Below are 12,675 nucleotides of genomic sequence, written 5' to 3'. Positions count from 1 at the left end.
CAATGGCGAGGTCAGCATCCCAACACACAAAATTTAGAGACAACAGAATGCTACAGCTACAGAGAAGTGCAGTAACATTAGAAAGTCAGTTTTTACTTTCACCAGTTTCATTCCTGCTACTATTAGTCCAGCATCTGAAAATGGAAAAGTAAGACTACAAGAATCAGAATGCAAAGAAGGTGCATCAAAAAGCGAGGAGTGGCTAAGCAGACCCCTTTTGTCACTGATCAATATATCTCCTATGTAACGTGAATGATGGCAGTCTAATGTTGACCCTGGTCCTAAAGGTTACATACTAGATGTTTACATTGTCTCCTTAGTATAGTATGGCTCCCTTTACCATAGGGTCTGAGTCTGCCCAATGGTTGGCTGGATTTGGATCTAAATCTACTTTGTCCGTTGGCCATGGAGAAGCACAATTACATGATACAGTAAGGCAGGTATCTATTTGTCCATTTACGTATGGCCACAGCTTTTTGTTTGGACACATTCACCAAACAGTGTCCTCCTTTTCAATTCCGCTTCTATCTTTGCAACAAATCATTACATGCAATCATAATGCAGGATGCTGGGCTTTACAGATGACACCTTAAATTAAAATGACATTAAGTAGCATTCTCAGTGTGGTCTGGTGACTAAGAGATACGTAACTGATAAGATATAGGACCAAACAAGTCATTTTAATTAGTAGTTGACAGCCTAATAACTGAATATTACACCTAGCCAGTAGAGAGTTACAGAATACAGTATCACAGAGCCCCACAGCAGTCTTCTGAAACAAAAGATTCAAGGTATCTATATTATTTTTGTTGATCTCTGCAATCATATTAAAACTCGAGGAAAGGGAGTGGTAAGCCCTGGTGGGTCGCCTGCTTCTGCTGTCATCCCTTCTGACTAAAGGGGTCTCCATTAATGGAGGCTGAACCTACATATGCCCCTCCTGCACCTCTGGTACAGTGTAATAGGGTGAAGCAGGGCTGGTGCTCCTTTTTGTCTAAGGAAGCTATGGGCAATCATCTACACCAGGTTCCCTTCTTCTGTCGGCCCCACACCCTTTCAAAGGATTTTCTAGTGAGAGGAACTTGTTGCAGTGGTATGTTCCATGGTGTTCACCTTGCAGAGAGTATTGCTGGTAAAACTCCATCTGTCAAGGTCTCACCCTGCAGGCCCTCTATCCAGTATCTAACCATTCCATAGGTCCTCGCCCGGAGTATAGAACTGTTGCTTCATCCGACCCATAGTGCCTCCATCTCTTGCCTGTTAATAACTGCATCTGCCCTTGTCCCAAAATCATCAACTGCTTGCTCTTGCGTGGAGCCTAACTGCCAGCAGGTGGACGTTACGAGGCAGGGAAGGGGAAAAGTGTTAAAAAGATCACTGGTTCCCTGGCCAGAGAAGAACGTATCGGGGACTACGCCTGATAGTTCCGTTTATATATGTTAAGTATGGGAAAATATGTGAGCATTGGGAGGCAAGTACAACTTTGATACACCAGTGATTTAGACAATGAAATTGTCTTAAGAGTGAATTGTGTACTCCACTTGAAAAGCATTTTTGTACATTTCATTTTGTAGGCAGCAATCCATATTTAGATACTTGGTACTGGTAGCTGTGTACGCCTTTCAGGTTTACATTTATTTCCATCACAACATGCATGTGAATGGAAGCATACTGCAGAGTAAGTGTTGATAAATAATACTACTACGAATAAGAACACCAGTTGATGGTCACAGAACGTCCATAAAAAGCAAGGTCGGCAGTCTATATGTGACCTGATAAGAGGGATATGAACAATGACAGTAATCATCGCCCATTGTCAAGTGTTAAACCAGCAGATTCAACAACCTAGGACATAACATTTGTCCTGTGTGGGACTAGCACCAACTTGAACAGACTGTTCATTGCAGATACTTCATCTGTTGTTTTAGCAGTGTGCTAAGGGATTCAGTGCATTAATCTCTGGTGTCCAGTGTACCTTTTGTCTTTGTAAGTTTTTGTTGATGAACTGCAGTGTTCACAGCCACTGTATGATTGCCTTGGCCCCAACAATCATGAACATTGGAATATGTACATCTAGAGAAGTGATGCAGTGGGTCTGGGATTGAAACTGCTCTTCAAAGATCAAGCGGCTGGCCGCCTGTTTTCTTTAGGGACACCAAAGCAGAAGGATCACCACTCCAAGAAATACTAGCTAACCACAGAAGACAGGACCCTGCAGGAGACCTGGATGGAGAAAGACCAGGTGCCTAGATGGTACCCCTGAGGAGACAGGGGCTTTGGGGTTGACCAAGAGGGACAGTTGTGGCTAAGATGTTATTCTACCTCTAGAGGACCGGGAAAAGGTGCAGAGGCTGCACCACAGGCTTGCAAGAAAAACAGGTTTGTCTTGCTCAGAGCTTTTTGCCATGCTGAAAACTGTTTCAGCAGCACCTAGCAGTGAAGGTGCGTGCCTTGTGGAGCCCTGCCCGCCCACAGCCTCCAGTCTACTGAAGGTATTCAACTTCCAAAAAAGTGACTAAGTCTGAAAGTAAAACCTTCAGCCAGGACAAGGCACTGTATCTACCCGATTTGGGAAAGTGATCTCTGTGGCTACAAAATCTTGGTTTGTCCCTCTCTGAGCTTTAGGCACCAAAATCCAACTTCCAGGGATTTTTGCTGGCTACAGCCTTGGACCTTGACATGCAAGAATATTTTGACTTCAATTTCTTAGACTAAGCCAGAGGGTAGAAACTGACCAAAACAACTCACTTTGGGGTATCTGACATCCTCTCCATTGTAGTTGGCCTGAAATCATGCAGAGGTCACAGTCAAATGCAAGCAGTAATTTCTGATTGCCGCTTTACCTCTTTTCTGTTTTTGTTTGCCAAAACTCGAAAAGTCATACCTGTTTTATGATCTCAGTTTGTTTTTTCTTATTAAGTTGTTTTCTGTCCTTTAAATTGATGTGAGAATGTTATTGTGTTGTGTTTTTTACTTTAAAATTGCTGGTACTCCTTGCATTTAACATGCACCTCTCTGAGGATTGCCTGCTGCTTGTGCCTCAGCTACCAGGGGTGGAACAGGGAATCTCACAGAGCTGTATTTTGACCTAGCCGGAGTGGATTTATTAAGTTGGTAGAGATAGCCCACACCCAGATCAATGGCTTATTGCCTGACAGTTAGCAATTGTACACATTTGTAATTCAAATGGGATATGACTTGCGTATCAAGAGTATATTAATACCAGCAGAAGCCATAGGATGATGTGCACAAGTGGCTTAACACAAACATCCAGCATGGTGTCTGAATCGGAAAACAGAAAAGAACAGGACTGCTGGGTCAAGTGTTGTGTATTTATACGATGAGACAACAGAGAAGGGCTTAAATGTTTGTAATGTTTAAAAATGCAGTGTTTCCTGGGCATGGTTTGCCCTCATTCGGTAAAGTCTATGACAAAGAAGAATGGGTCAAAGTGGGTATAACTTTGTTTTCTTGCAAAAATTAATTCATTGTTTGATAAATTGTGTACACAGCCAAACATAGACAAGCAACCCTTCACTGGCCAATCTGCTTTCCTGACGTAGGAGAAAAATTCTAAAACTTGTAATTTAACCTACAACAGATTTGAACACATGAAGGTAATGTGGAGGAAGGCATTTGGACATGTGTAGTTATTTCCTTTTGTTCTTGAAATAATGGATTCTATGACTCACGCTGTTGGTTGTAACATTTATTTGTGGAAATTAGGGCCCAATTTCATTATCGGCGGTAAGAAAACCCTGTTGCAACAGTGATGGAGTATCCTTACTGCCAAGAATGTGATTCTCCTGCCTAATTTAATTGCAGGTGGACTTTAGGTTTAATACCCCATCTCCGCAGTGATTAATCCCCCTCTAACGTCCTTTTGGAGTAAGGGCCATTGGTGGAATGCCTGTGATTACACCTACCTAATTTAGATGGGTAGAATTATAAGTCAGTTTTCACGGCCAGTCGCCACCAGGAAAACCCGGCGGGGTGGGATTGGGGCAAGAGGAAGTAAAAACTGCTAAATGCTCCCCACGCTATGGGAGAGGACTCCCATAGCAAAGGGAGCATTGAATTTTTTTCAAAAAAGAAAATCCAGTTTCAGGATTTTCTTTTTGAAAATAAGAAAAAAGAACCTGTTTGGTACAAGGCTCCATTCCGCTAACGAAGCCCAGCACCAAAAGAAAAATGACTGTGGTTCCTGCCAATGCATTATAAATAAGACTCCCTGTTTTCCATTTTTACAGATATATGCACACCGAAAACCATTTATTTTTTGAGTGATTCTAAATGCTGGCATCATCATGACTGTCAGGCCAATAGCTGTGTAGATTTACGGGTAAGGGGTTTAGAATTAAAGGAGATTTAGTAACGAGACCTAAACTCTACTAGATATGCATAAGGTTGATACTAAAATGTTAATATTTTTATGTAAGTGTATTGATTTATCATCTGTGAGTCTTCATATTGTTGAACTCTGTCAGACACTCAAATACCAGTGTACATTTATTGCTTAAATAAATGCGGAAATATATTAGTTTTGCTTTTTGCAAAAAACAAAAGAAATCTGGATAATGCGGAGATAAAATCAGCACTAAATAAATATGGATAAATACAGACAGAAATGTCAAAAAAGCCAGCCTGGTGGTCATTTATAAATTTGGCAGGTGGGCCCTCCACCAGGACGATGGAGTAATTTGTCCTCTAAAAATGAAATTACCCCCTCAGTCATCAATGAGATTAGCATAATTTGTAATTAATTTTCTCTTAGAGGTTGTGTCAGAAAGCTTCTTTAATGTAAATACTGATTTAAATGCCCTTTCAAGAGTAACATAATGTATCAGTTTTGCCTTTCTTTCTTCAGTTTGCAGAGTGGTGTTTAGACTATGGAGCACATGGTTGTCGAATTCCTGATCGGCCATATTCTCTCTTTGAAGGTAAACCAGCTAATACTAACATACGACTGTCATATTGTAATGAATTTTTACTGAGGAATATGCTAAGGACTAAACACTTAGTAGATACAAGTTGCTCATCGTTTGCTATTTAGACTCCATACACATTCTTGTGAGCTCCCTCTAAGATTTATTTTATAGATAAGATAAAGAGGTAAATAGCCAGACCTAAAAAGGCATGAATTACCATTACCTGATGCCCAATAGGTGTGGTCCCGCTGACAACAGCTTCTTTTACCAATTGCTGTAACTCCTAAAGCAGCATAATGCAAGGCTTCTGCACATGTACCCATTTATTAGTCATGACGTGCAAAATACCAGAGGCCAAGTCCTGTCCTGGACTGCCCAAGTGGGTGCTCTTGTCCAAAAGGTATATTAAGCAAAATTATGCATCCTGGTTTTTTTCACACAGTACTGGATGTCTATCTTTGTCGGTGAATATATCAGTGTAACAAGTCTCATAAGGCTATGCTAAGATCACACAATAAAGGATCCGACTCCTACTTGGCAATATCCTGAAGTCCCAGTTGGGCTTTACCACAGTTGAATGAGAGCAGTACATCTAATGTTTCAATCAAAAATGTTAATAAATCTCTCTCATTTTCCTATATTAAAAACCCTTGCGATCACTGTGGAACAATAGACTTACAATGTGGGAACTTGGATTGCACTCCGTTGCCTTTTTATGGAAAATAGCGCAAAATTTTAAAAGTGATTGTCAGTCCTCTTTAATGGTGCCATTCGTTTTTACGCAGAAAGAGATGAAGCATTGAATGTCAGAATTTTGTGAAGACCGTCACTGAAATGAAAACCACATTAATCCATATGTAGAAGGTTGCATTTGAAGTGCAGCAGATAAATATCCAGACCCTCCCAACAGAATGACATGTGTAACACCCAACCTCGAGCATCAGATGGATTCTTCTTTCATTCCGTGAAACCATACATCATCATGCACACAGTATTTTATACTCACCCTAAATATAAATGCTACATATCTTCTCTCTTTTCACCACATACAACAATAACATACCGCAGTCCACAACTATTTACTGACCTATTTTTTACTTATGGAAAGCACTCCAGCATGTCCTTTTGCCAAGCAGTTACCCTCTTGTATTGGAGCACTGTGGAGTTACCTGCCTTTATCGCTGGGCTTCAGGCCCTGCTTTCTGCGGTTCTTCAATTTTGCTATCTCGCTGGTTGCTGTTTGTAGGTCTTTACACAGCTCTTCATCGTGCTTGGTTTGCTGCAGCCGTAAGAGGGCTCCATTGAGACAGTTTGTGGCAGCAGAGGAGTTTGCAGGTTGCAAGGCTGATGGTCTGAGCCCAGTGTTCTGGTCTTCAGGTTGTCACCCCCTCCCATCCTGTCATGTATTGTGCTTACAGGGGGCCCTCACTTCTGAGACAGTCAATCCTGAGAAGATAGGGGTGCAGGTGTGCAGCAGGGTGTAGTACCCGCGATGCAGATGAGGTGGCTGGTGGGGAGACCCTTCTATTAAGTATGAAGTAAACTGCTCAAAAGTCCATTTTGCGAACATTAACAGTCCATTATTGACTGTCATAAGATCAACTGGAGATTGTCTAGAGCATATCAGCTAGCAGAAAAAAGGTTGTGGCTCCACTGGTGTGATAGAAGGTGGCAGGGTGGTGGCGGCAGCAGCAGCAAGCACAATCCAGAGGATGGAAGGTAAGTGGAAAGCCTTTTAGTGTTTTTTTTAAAAAGTATTTGGGTAGCCCGTGGGGATGGGTAAATATATGAGCGGAAAACTGAGCAGATTGTAGGCGATATACAGAATGTCCGACCTGGTTAAACTGTGAAATGGTCTGCGGTCTCATGTAACAAGCCTGTCAGCCCTGTGGGGGCGGGGTATGAAAAAACGTATAGCAGGATGAAGAAGAAGCTGAAAGAAATGTATTTTTATTAAGTTGGTCATTTAAGAGGTCCTTTGAGCCCCAAATGCCCCTATAAAAGGAAAAACTCAGTAGGGGCCTGGGGTGGATAACACTAATTAAACAAAAGGATCTGGGGTAAAAAGGGTTGTGTGAAGTACTTCCAATGTTGAAAAAGATGGACCTTTGGATACCTTAGTCCTTCATGGTACCCCTTTAATGGAGCAGAGATCTCAAGTGGATCCAGCCGTTGACAATACCTCCTCTGCAAAACTGGCATCTTCATGTAGGAATTTTGTTGGGAAACACTTTAAGAAGGCAAAAGTAGAGTGTGCTTTATTTATGTCACCTCTTGTTCAGGACACTATTCAGGATAATGCAAATAATACAATTTCATCCTCTTCCCCCTCCTGCCCAATGGTTTTTGTGTCTCACATGCCTCTAGATCTGTCAATGGGCGATTTACAGTGCAGGCTATCTTCTTCCCTGCTCACAGTGCAATCATGCCGTTCCAGTCTCTTCTTGTTAGAGGGAGGGGACAAAGAGAGACTGAGTGGACCGAATGGAGTGGAGTCGTATGTGTTAAAAAGGAAAGGGAAGTCTCTGCAGGGGGCAGAAGGGCGGCATGAGGGTCTCAAGTGTCCCAGTGGGCAAGGTGGGTCACATTAACACTAAGTGGAAAGATTAGGACTAGTCAAGGTCTGAAAAGATACAACCTGACTGCTCAGTTCGGAGACATCAACATCAATGCTGAACGTTTTATTCCTTTTGAAAAAACGCAACAAAGTATATTGAAACAAATTGTTCTGAATTATGATACACTAAAGACACACACCTGTTTGCTTAGATTAATAGACAGGAACTAAAAAGCATTAATAGTTGTGTGCTTGCCATTGTGAGGCCAATTGCAAGTACGGTCATAGGCACTGAGTTAAAGGGTAATGATCTGCCTATGGGAGTCACTCCTTTAGTCTATTATTCCAAAAAACCTATGTTGGTAAAATGAAGTGCTGATCCTCTTTGTTACAGAAGAGGATTGCACCTGGTAAGTAGTTGTCAACATGTAAGTTTAAAGAGGATGGTAAAAATGAAACAAAAGGTGTGTATAAAGTTGAGGAGGGAAAAACACAACTCACCAACTTGAAGGGTGAAGAAAGGAAGTTCGAAAATACTCCTGTGTTTGGCCAGATGGTAGGTGAGCAGAAGTCATCTAAAAATAAATATCCAGACAGTAGTCCTTACCGAAATGGTCATGCTGGTCAAGTAGGTCACGCCAGAGGCCGAAATGTTTTACCTCATAGCCAGAATAAGGGGGAAAGTAAAAATGAGGTGAAGCTTAGGGATGTCCCTGTTACTCAGGTCCCAAAACGGAATCAGAGGAAGAATGGCCTCACGAACAATACCCTGTTGTTATATTTTGATGTCCTGCAAGACAGGAAAAACACAAAGAGAATGAGACCATCAAATAGAACCCAGTTGTTGCAGACATTGAAAAATTGCCCCTTTCTTAATGCAGTCTCCTCTGAAAATATAAAACAAGTTGTGTTGGTTTTAGATAAAGTAGGAAACGAGGTCTCAAAGTGTGTGTTTTTATTCTTAGCAGTAAAACATCTGGTTTTGAAGTCAGTTGCAGAATGAACAGTACAAGGCTTAAGAGTAGTCCTTAAGGAAGAAGTCGATGACGTGGAAAAAGGCTTTGGAAATCAATTTTTAATTAATTTATACAGGACTGAGTACTAATCAAATTAATTTGTCCCTGAATGATGGCACTTGGGAAGATGGAAAATGTTCAGTGGGATTCAGTCATGGTAATGTGAAAGTAACCTTTTCACGTATGAGCGAGTCTTGATGCTGTAGCATTCTAAAACTTGAGCCCCTTGCAAAGTTCATGTAGGGTGCCCCTCCGACCCAGTTAGGAGCTCTCATGCCAGACGCCTGTGCAAAGTGCAAGCCAGTACATGACTGCATGCCGCTGAGAGTGGTCCCCTTTGAGCTCCGGGCCCCTCGTACCGGGGGGCCATAAAACGTAATGTTGCACCACTGTCTTGATGTAACCTTTAATAGGGATTGGGAAATCTCTAGGCATGCCAAAACCAGGGTTGGGGAGGCGCAATGGGTGGATATCAGCAATCTAGTCTAGAAGGAGTCCTCACCAATCAGCCTATGGATCCTCTCCTGGAATATTCATGGGCATAATAGAATGCTGGAATCACAAAGCTTGAAGGTTTTGGTTTTTTTTTCTGGGAGACTTTGCTGACTGTTAACTATAAGACCAGTGGGGCCTGGGTGTCCTTTAGGTGGACCCATGAAAGAGTTGAACAACTAAAAACAGAATAACTCCAAGGGTTTGTAAGAGATTATATAGGAACATAGGGTCCTTCAATACTCTTATTGTACTGAATGTCTATGTGGTGCTGGGGTGTAATCAACACAACATGAACCAATTGTTTTTGTTCTATGTTGATGTAAGTGCAATTTGTACTCTGACTTCCAATATGGCAGTAATGTTAATGGGGGTTTTTAATATGTGGCTCAACCCAGTCAATACGGACAGTGCAGGCTTAAATGTTGCCCGTGTTCCATATCCCTCATGTTCTTTTTCCAAAATGTGTATCCACTGGTGTCTTGCGACAAATGCAAAAATACGTGATGGTAGTCTATTCTGCCTAAGAGGTCACTTTTCTTTTGACTCACCAGCATCTCAAACAAGAAGGCTTTGTGGACTCCCTGGTGTCCCCGGAACACAGTTTGGGAACCTCTGGAGTAGAAGAGTTAAGACAGCTTGTTTATAGGTGTAACTGGGAGGGAATGTTAAGAGTGCTTACATCAAAGGACATGTGTGGGTTCTGGATATTAGTCCATAAAGGTAGAGGGGCAGATTGAAGTGCTCCGTAATCTATGGTTGCAGAAGAATGCTGTGCTAAATTTCTGCGTACCGTGTATAAGGGCACCCAAGATGAAAGCATGGGAAATTGGTCTGTTGCTCAAACGTGAATTTACCTTGAAAAAACAAAACATGAGCAGTTTGGCAAAGAAGGTACAGTTTGTTTGATTAAACTAACTGTTCCTACCTTTATGTGGCATCTGACTTTATGGTGTTTTGAGAGTGCCCACACCGCTCATGCCATATGTGTCTTATTGGGTTCAATCCCCTGCGCCTATCTGTGGGATCAATCTTGAGTTTCCTGTTTGCGTGTTTGTTTGCTGGCAACTTGCTGTGCGTCCTGTGATCTGTCAATGAGTAACCTCAGGCCTAGGTCTCAGAGCTGGCTTGACCACATATTTTTGAGTTGGGGTTGACAGAAAGTTCATGACGTGTGAATTCACTAATAGTGATGTAATTTTGTTGTTATATGTGAACGTATCATTGTGTACATTGACTTCAATATTAACACTCCCTCCTCTAGTTGAATTTTCAACTACACCATCTAACCCATACTTCATGACAGTCACATTATTTGAGGCTACTTGTTCTTCAGTTTTGCTTGCTATACTTGCTACTACTTGCATTCTACCTAATTTGAGGACTGTGTTTTTACAGCAGGAACCCCCCACTTGCAGGAAACCACTCAAAAACAACAACAATATGAAAACGGGCAACTATGACGTGCACAGACTGGTCTGCCACTGGGGGAGCCAGGAGAAGCAGTTTGTGACTCACTCCTGCTCAGAGCACCTCCCTCTTCATGCATGTCTTTTTGTATTTGGTGCAATGCTTGGGTGGCAAGAGTCAGAGTCCCATGTCCATGTCATTGCCTGGTATAAAGGTGCAGAAGGACACACCGATCTTCGTACACATCCCTCCCTCCATTGCGGTTCTCAAGTCCAACACACATCAATGTTGCATCACTATGAGATGGATGGCTCTCACTTCTTCCTTGATCGCATTAAGGCCGAGCTCAGGGCTATTCATCACCTTGGGCATTTCCTACCTGGTTATTTGTAGCCAGCAGGTGTTTGCATATGTCTGCACAGTGAAGAAGAGTATGGACCCTCTCACTGATACTTGTGCGTCAGAGAACAGTCTGAATTCTTCTGGGATGTCTTTGTACTGAGCCCAACTAAAATAATCAGCAGCTCTTTTCTCACGAGCCAGATGCAACAGAGCCGTCTTCTTCGTTAGCATGTGTTGGTACTGATCCGACAGATCTTCTCTGGGAATGACCAAGGTCGGGGAGTGTATGGTGACGAGGGAGCATAGGCCACACCATCCAGGGACGAGCAGGGTATAGGCAAACTCGCCAGATTGCCAGTAGGTGTCCATTAGCATGTAGGTGCCCCACTGCATGTCCGGAATGTGCAGGATTGTGCCACAGTTTTCATTTGTGCCATGCGGAATTGTTCCTTTGCCTCTGAAACACAAGGAATAAAGCGTGAGTTTCCATGCAACTAGGTATTGCCCCTTCCCTTCTATCCACATATACCGATCTATGTCGGTATCCCAGATTTCCTGACATGGGGTATCTATGCTGTTATTCAACCCTCCCCTACAAGACTCGTTTCCCTTCATATCATCAGGGTGGATGGCCCTACACTGAAACTCCATGTTTGGGGTCCACTTGTTGTTAACAAAGACAGCCCCAGATACGCTAAGGGCCACCCTGGGACTACAGATGAAAGCGGACGTGTTTGTGCATTGGTTAGGTGGTTTTGCTACCTCCAAGAATCTCTTTTCTGGAAAGTCTCGGGACCAAACAGTATCCTTTCCTATGTTGCCCTTCCTGCACATCCTATTTAGCTCAGTTTGGATATCGGTAGGCTCGGTGAGAAGGTACAGTGCTGTGCGACTGGTCTTGTATCGGGTCAGATTCACTACTACTTTATAGGGTTCTACTCTGTTGTGTTGTATTTTGGCCCTGATCCTACATAGGTATAGGTGGAGAAGGCATTTTGCTTTTTTATGGGCTACTTCTTGGGATAAGTAAAGCCTGTCTGCACCTACTGCGTGCGGTATCAGCAAACAGACGTGACATGACCCAGCTGATGTCTTGGAACCCATGGCAGTCATGTGCTGATACCATGTGTCATGTAAAATGGCACTGTGTAGTACGTGTGGAACACTAGTGTTGGGTGCGGTGTAATTATAAGTGACATGGGAGACGTCCCTATGCAAGCGCTGTGATCATTTCTGAATGGACTCCATTTGACTATACCGTTCTTTGGAAATGGATGGATGCAGCCAGACCCCTATTAAACCGAGGGTATATAAATGCACAACAATACATAACTCATAAATCATTGTAAGTCTTGAGATGAATCCAGGGAAGATGTCTGTAGTCCTCTGGTGATAGAAGTTTCTTAGTTTTAACAGTTCAAAGAAAATTCTCAGAGCAGTTCGTAGTTCTGGATCTTGTTGCGAATACTGATGTGGAAAGTTCTTGCAGCAGTTTGTAGCATTTAATCCTGATGAGTAGTGATGTGGCTACTGACAAAGTGATGGTCTGCTGTAAAGGTGGTGCACTTTGTGGCTCAATTGCAGACCCGTTGGATAAATGTTGGTTTGTTATTTTTTTTAAAACATTGCATCCTTGTACGTATCGTCGCCAGTTATTTCTTAGGGGTTCCTGTGCTTTTCTTTATGGATTGTTTCTTCCACACTTCATTTGCATCTATTTTGGTGAGGAACTGGAGGATGGCCCCATTCTAGGTATCTATTTTGGAAGAAAATATTTTTTTTGTTTATGGACGCATCAATTTTGTGGGTTGTCGCCCGGGAGAGCCTGACGAGGGTTACGGTTGTAAGGCATTTTTTACATGGTGATCTTGTGAGCATGTGGGTAATTTCAGTTATTAGCTAGTGCTCTATGGGCCCGCCAGCCCTCCAG

General features: G+C 42.6%; 1 protein-coding gene across 2 annotated transcripts in view; it reads left to right on the top strand.

Moving 5' to 3' along the window:
• Positions 1–12,675, top strand: part of LANCL2 (LanC like glutathione S-transferase 2) — a 233,752-nt gene that overhangs the window by 212,635 nt on the left and 8,442 nt on the right. For both annotated transcript variants that reach the window (XM_069211503.1, XM_069211502.1), the window contains one exon: positions 4,868–4,940. In XM_069211503.1, the coding sequence (XP_069067604.1) occupies positions 4,868–4,940 (73 nt within the window). The remainder of the gene's footprint in view (positions 1–4,867; positions 4,941–12,675) is intronic.

Source organism: Pleurodeles waltl, chromosome 10 (genome assembly GCF_031143425.1).
Source record: "Pleurodeles waltl isolate 20211129_DDA chromosome 10, aPleWal1.hap1.20221129, whole genome shotgun sequence".
In the NCBI taxonomy this organism is placed as follows: Eukaryota; Metazoa; Chordata; class Amphibia; order Caudata; family Salamandridae; genus Pleurodeles; species Pleurodeles waltl.
The sequence above is the reverse complement of the archived record's forward strand: the minus strand, read 5'-3'. Positions and strand labels throughout refer to the sequence as shown.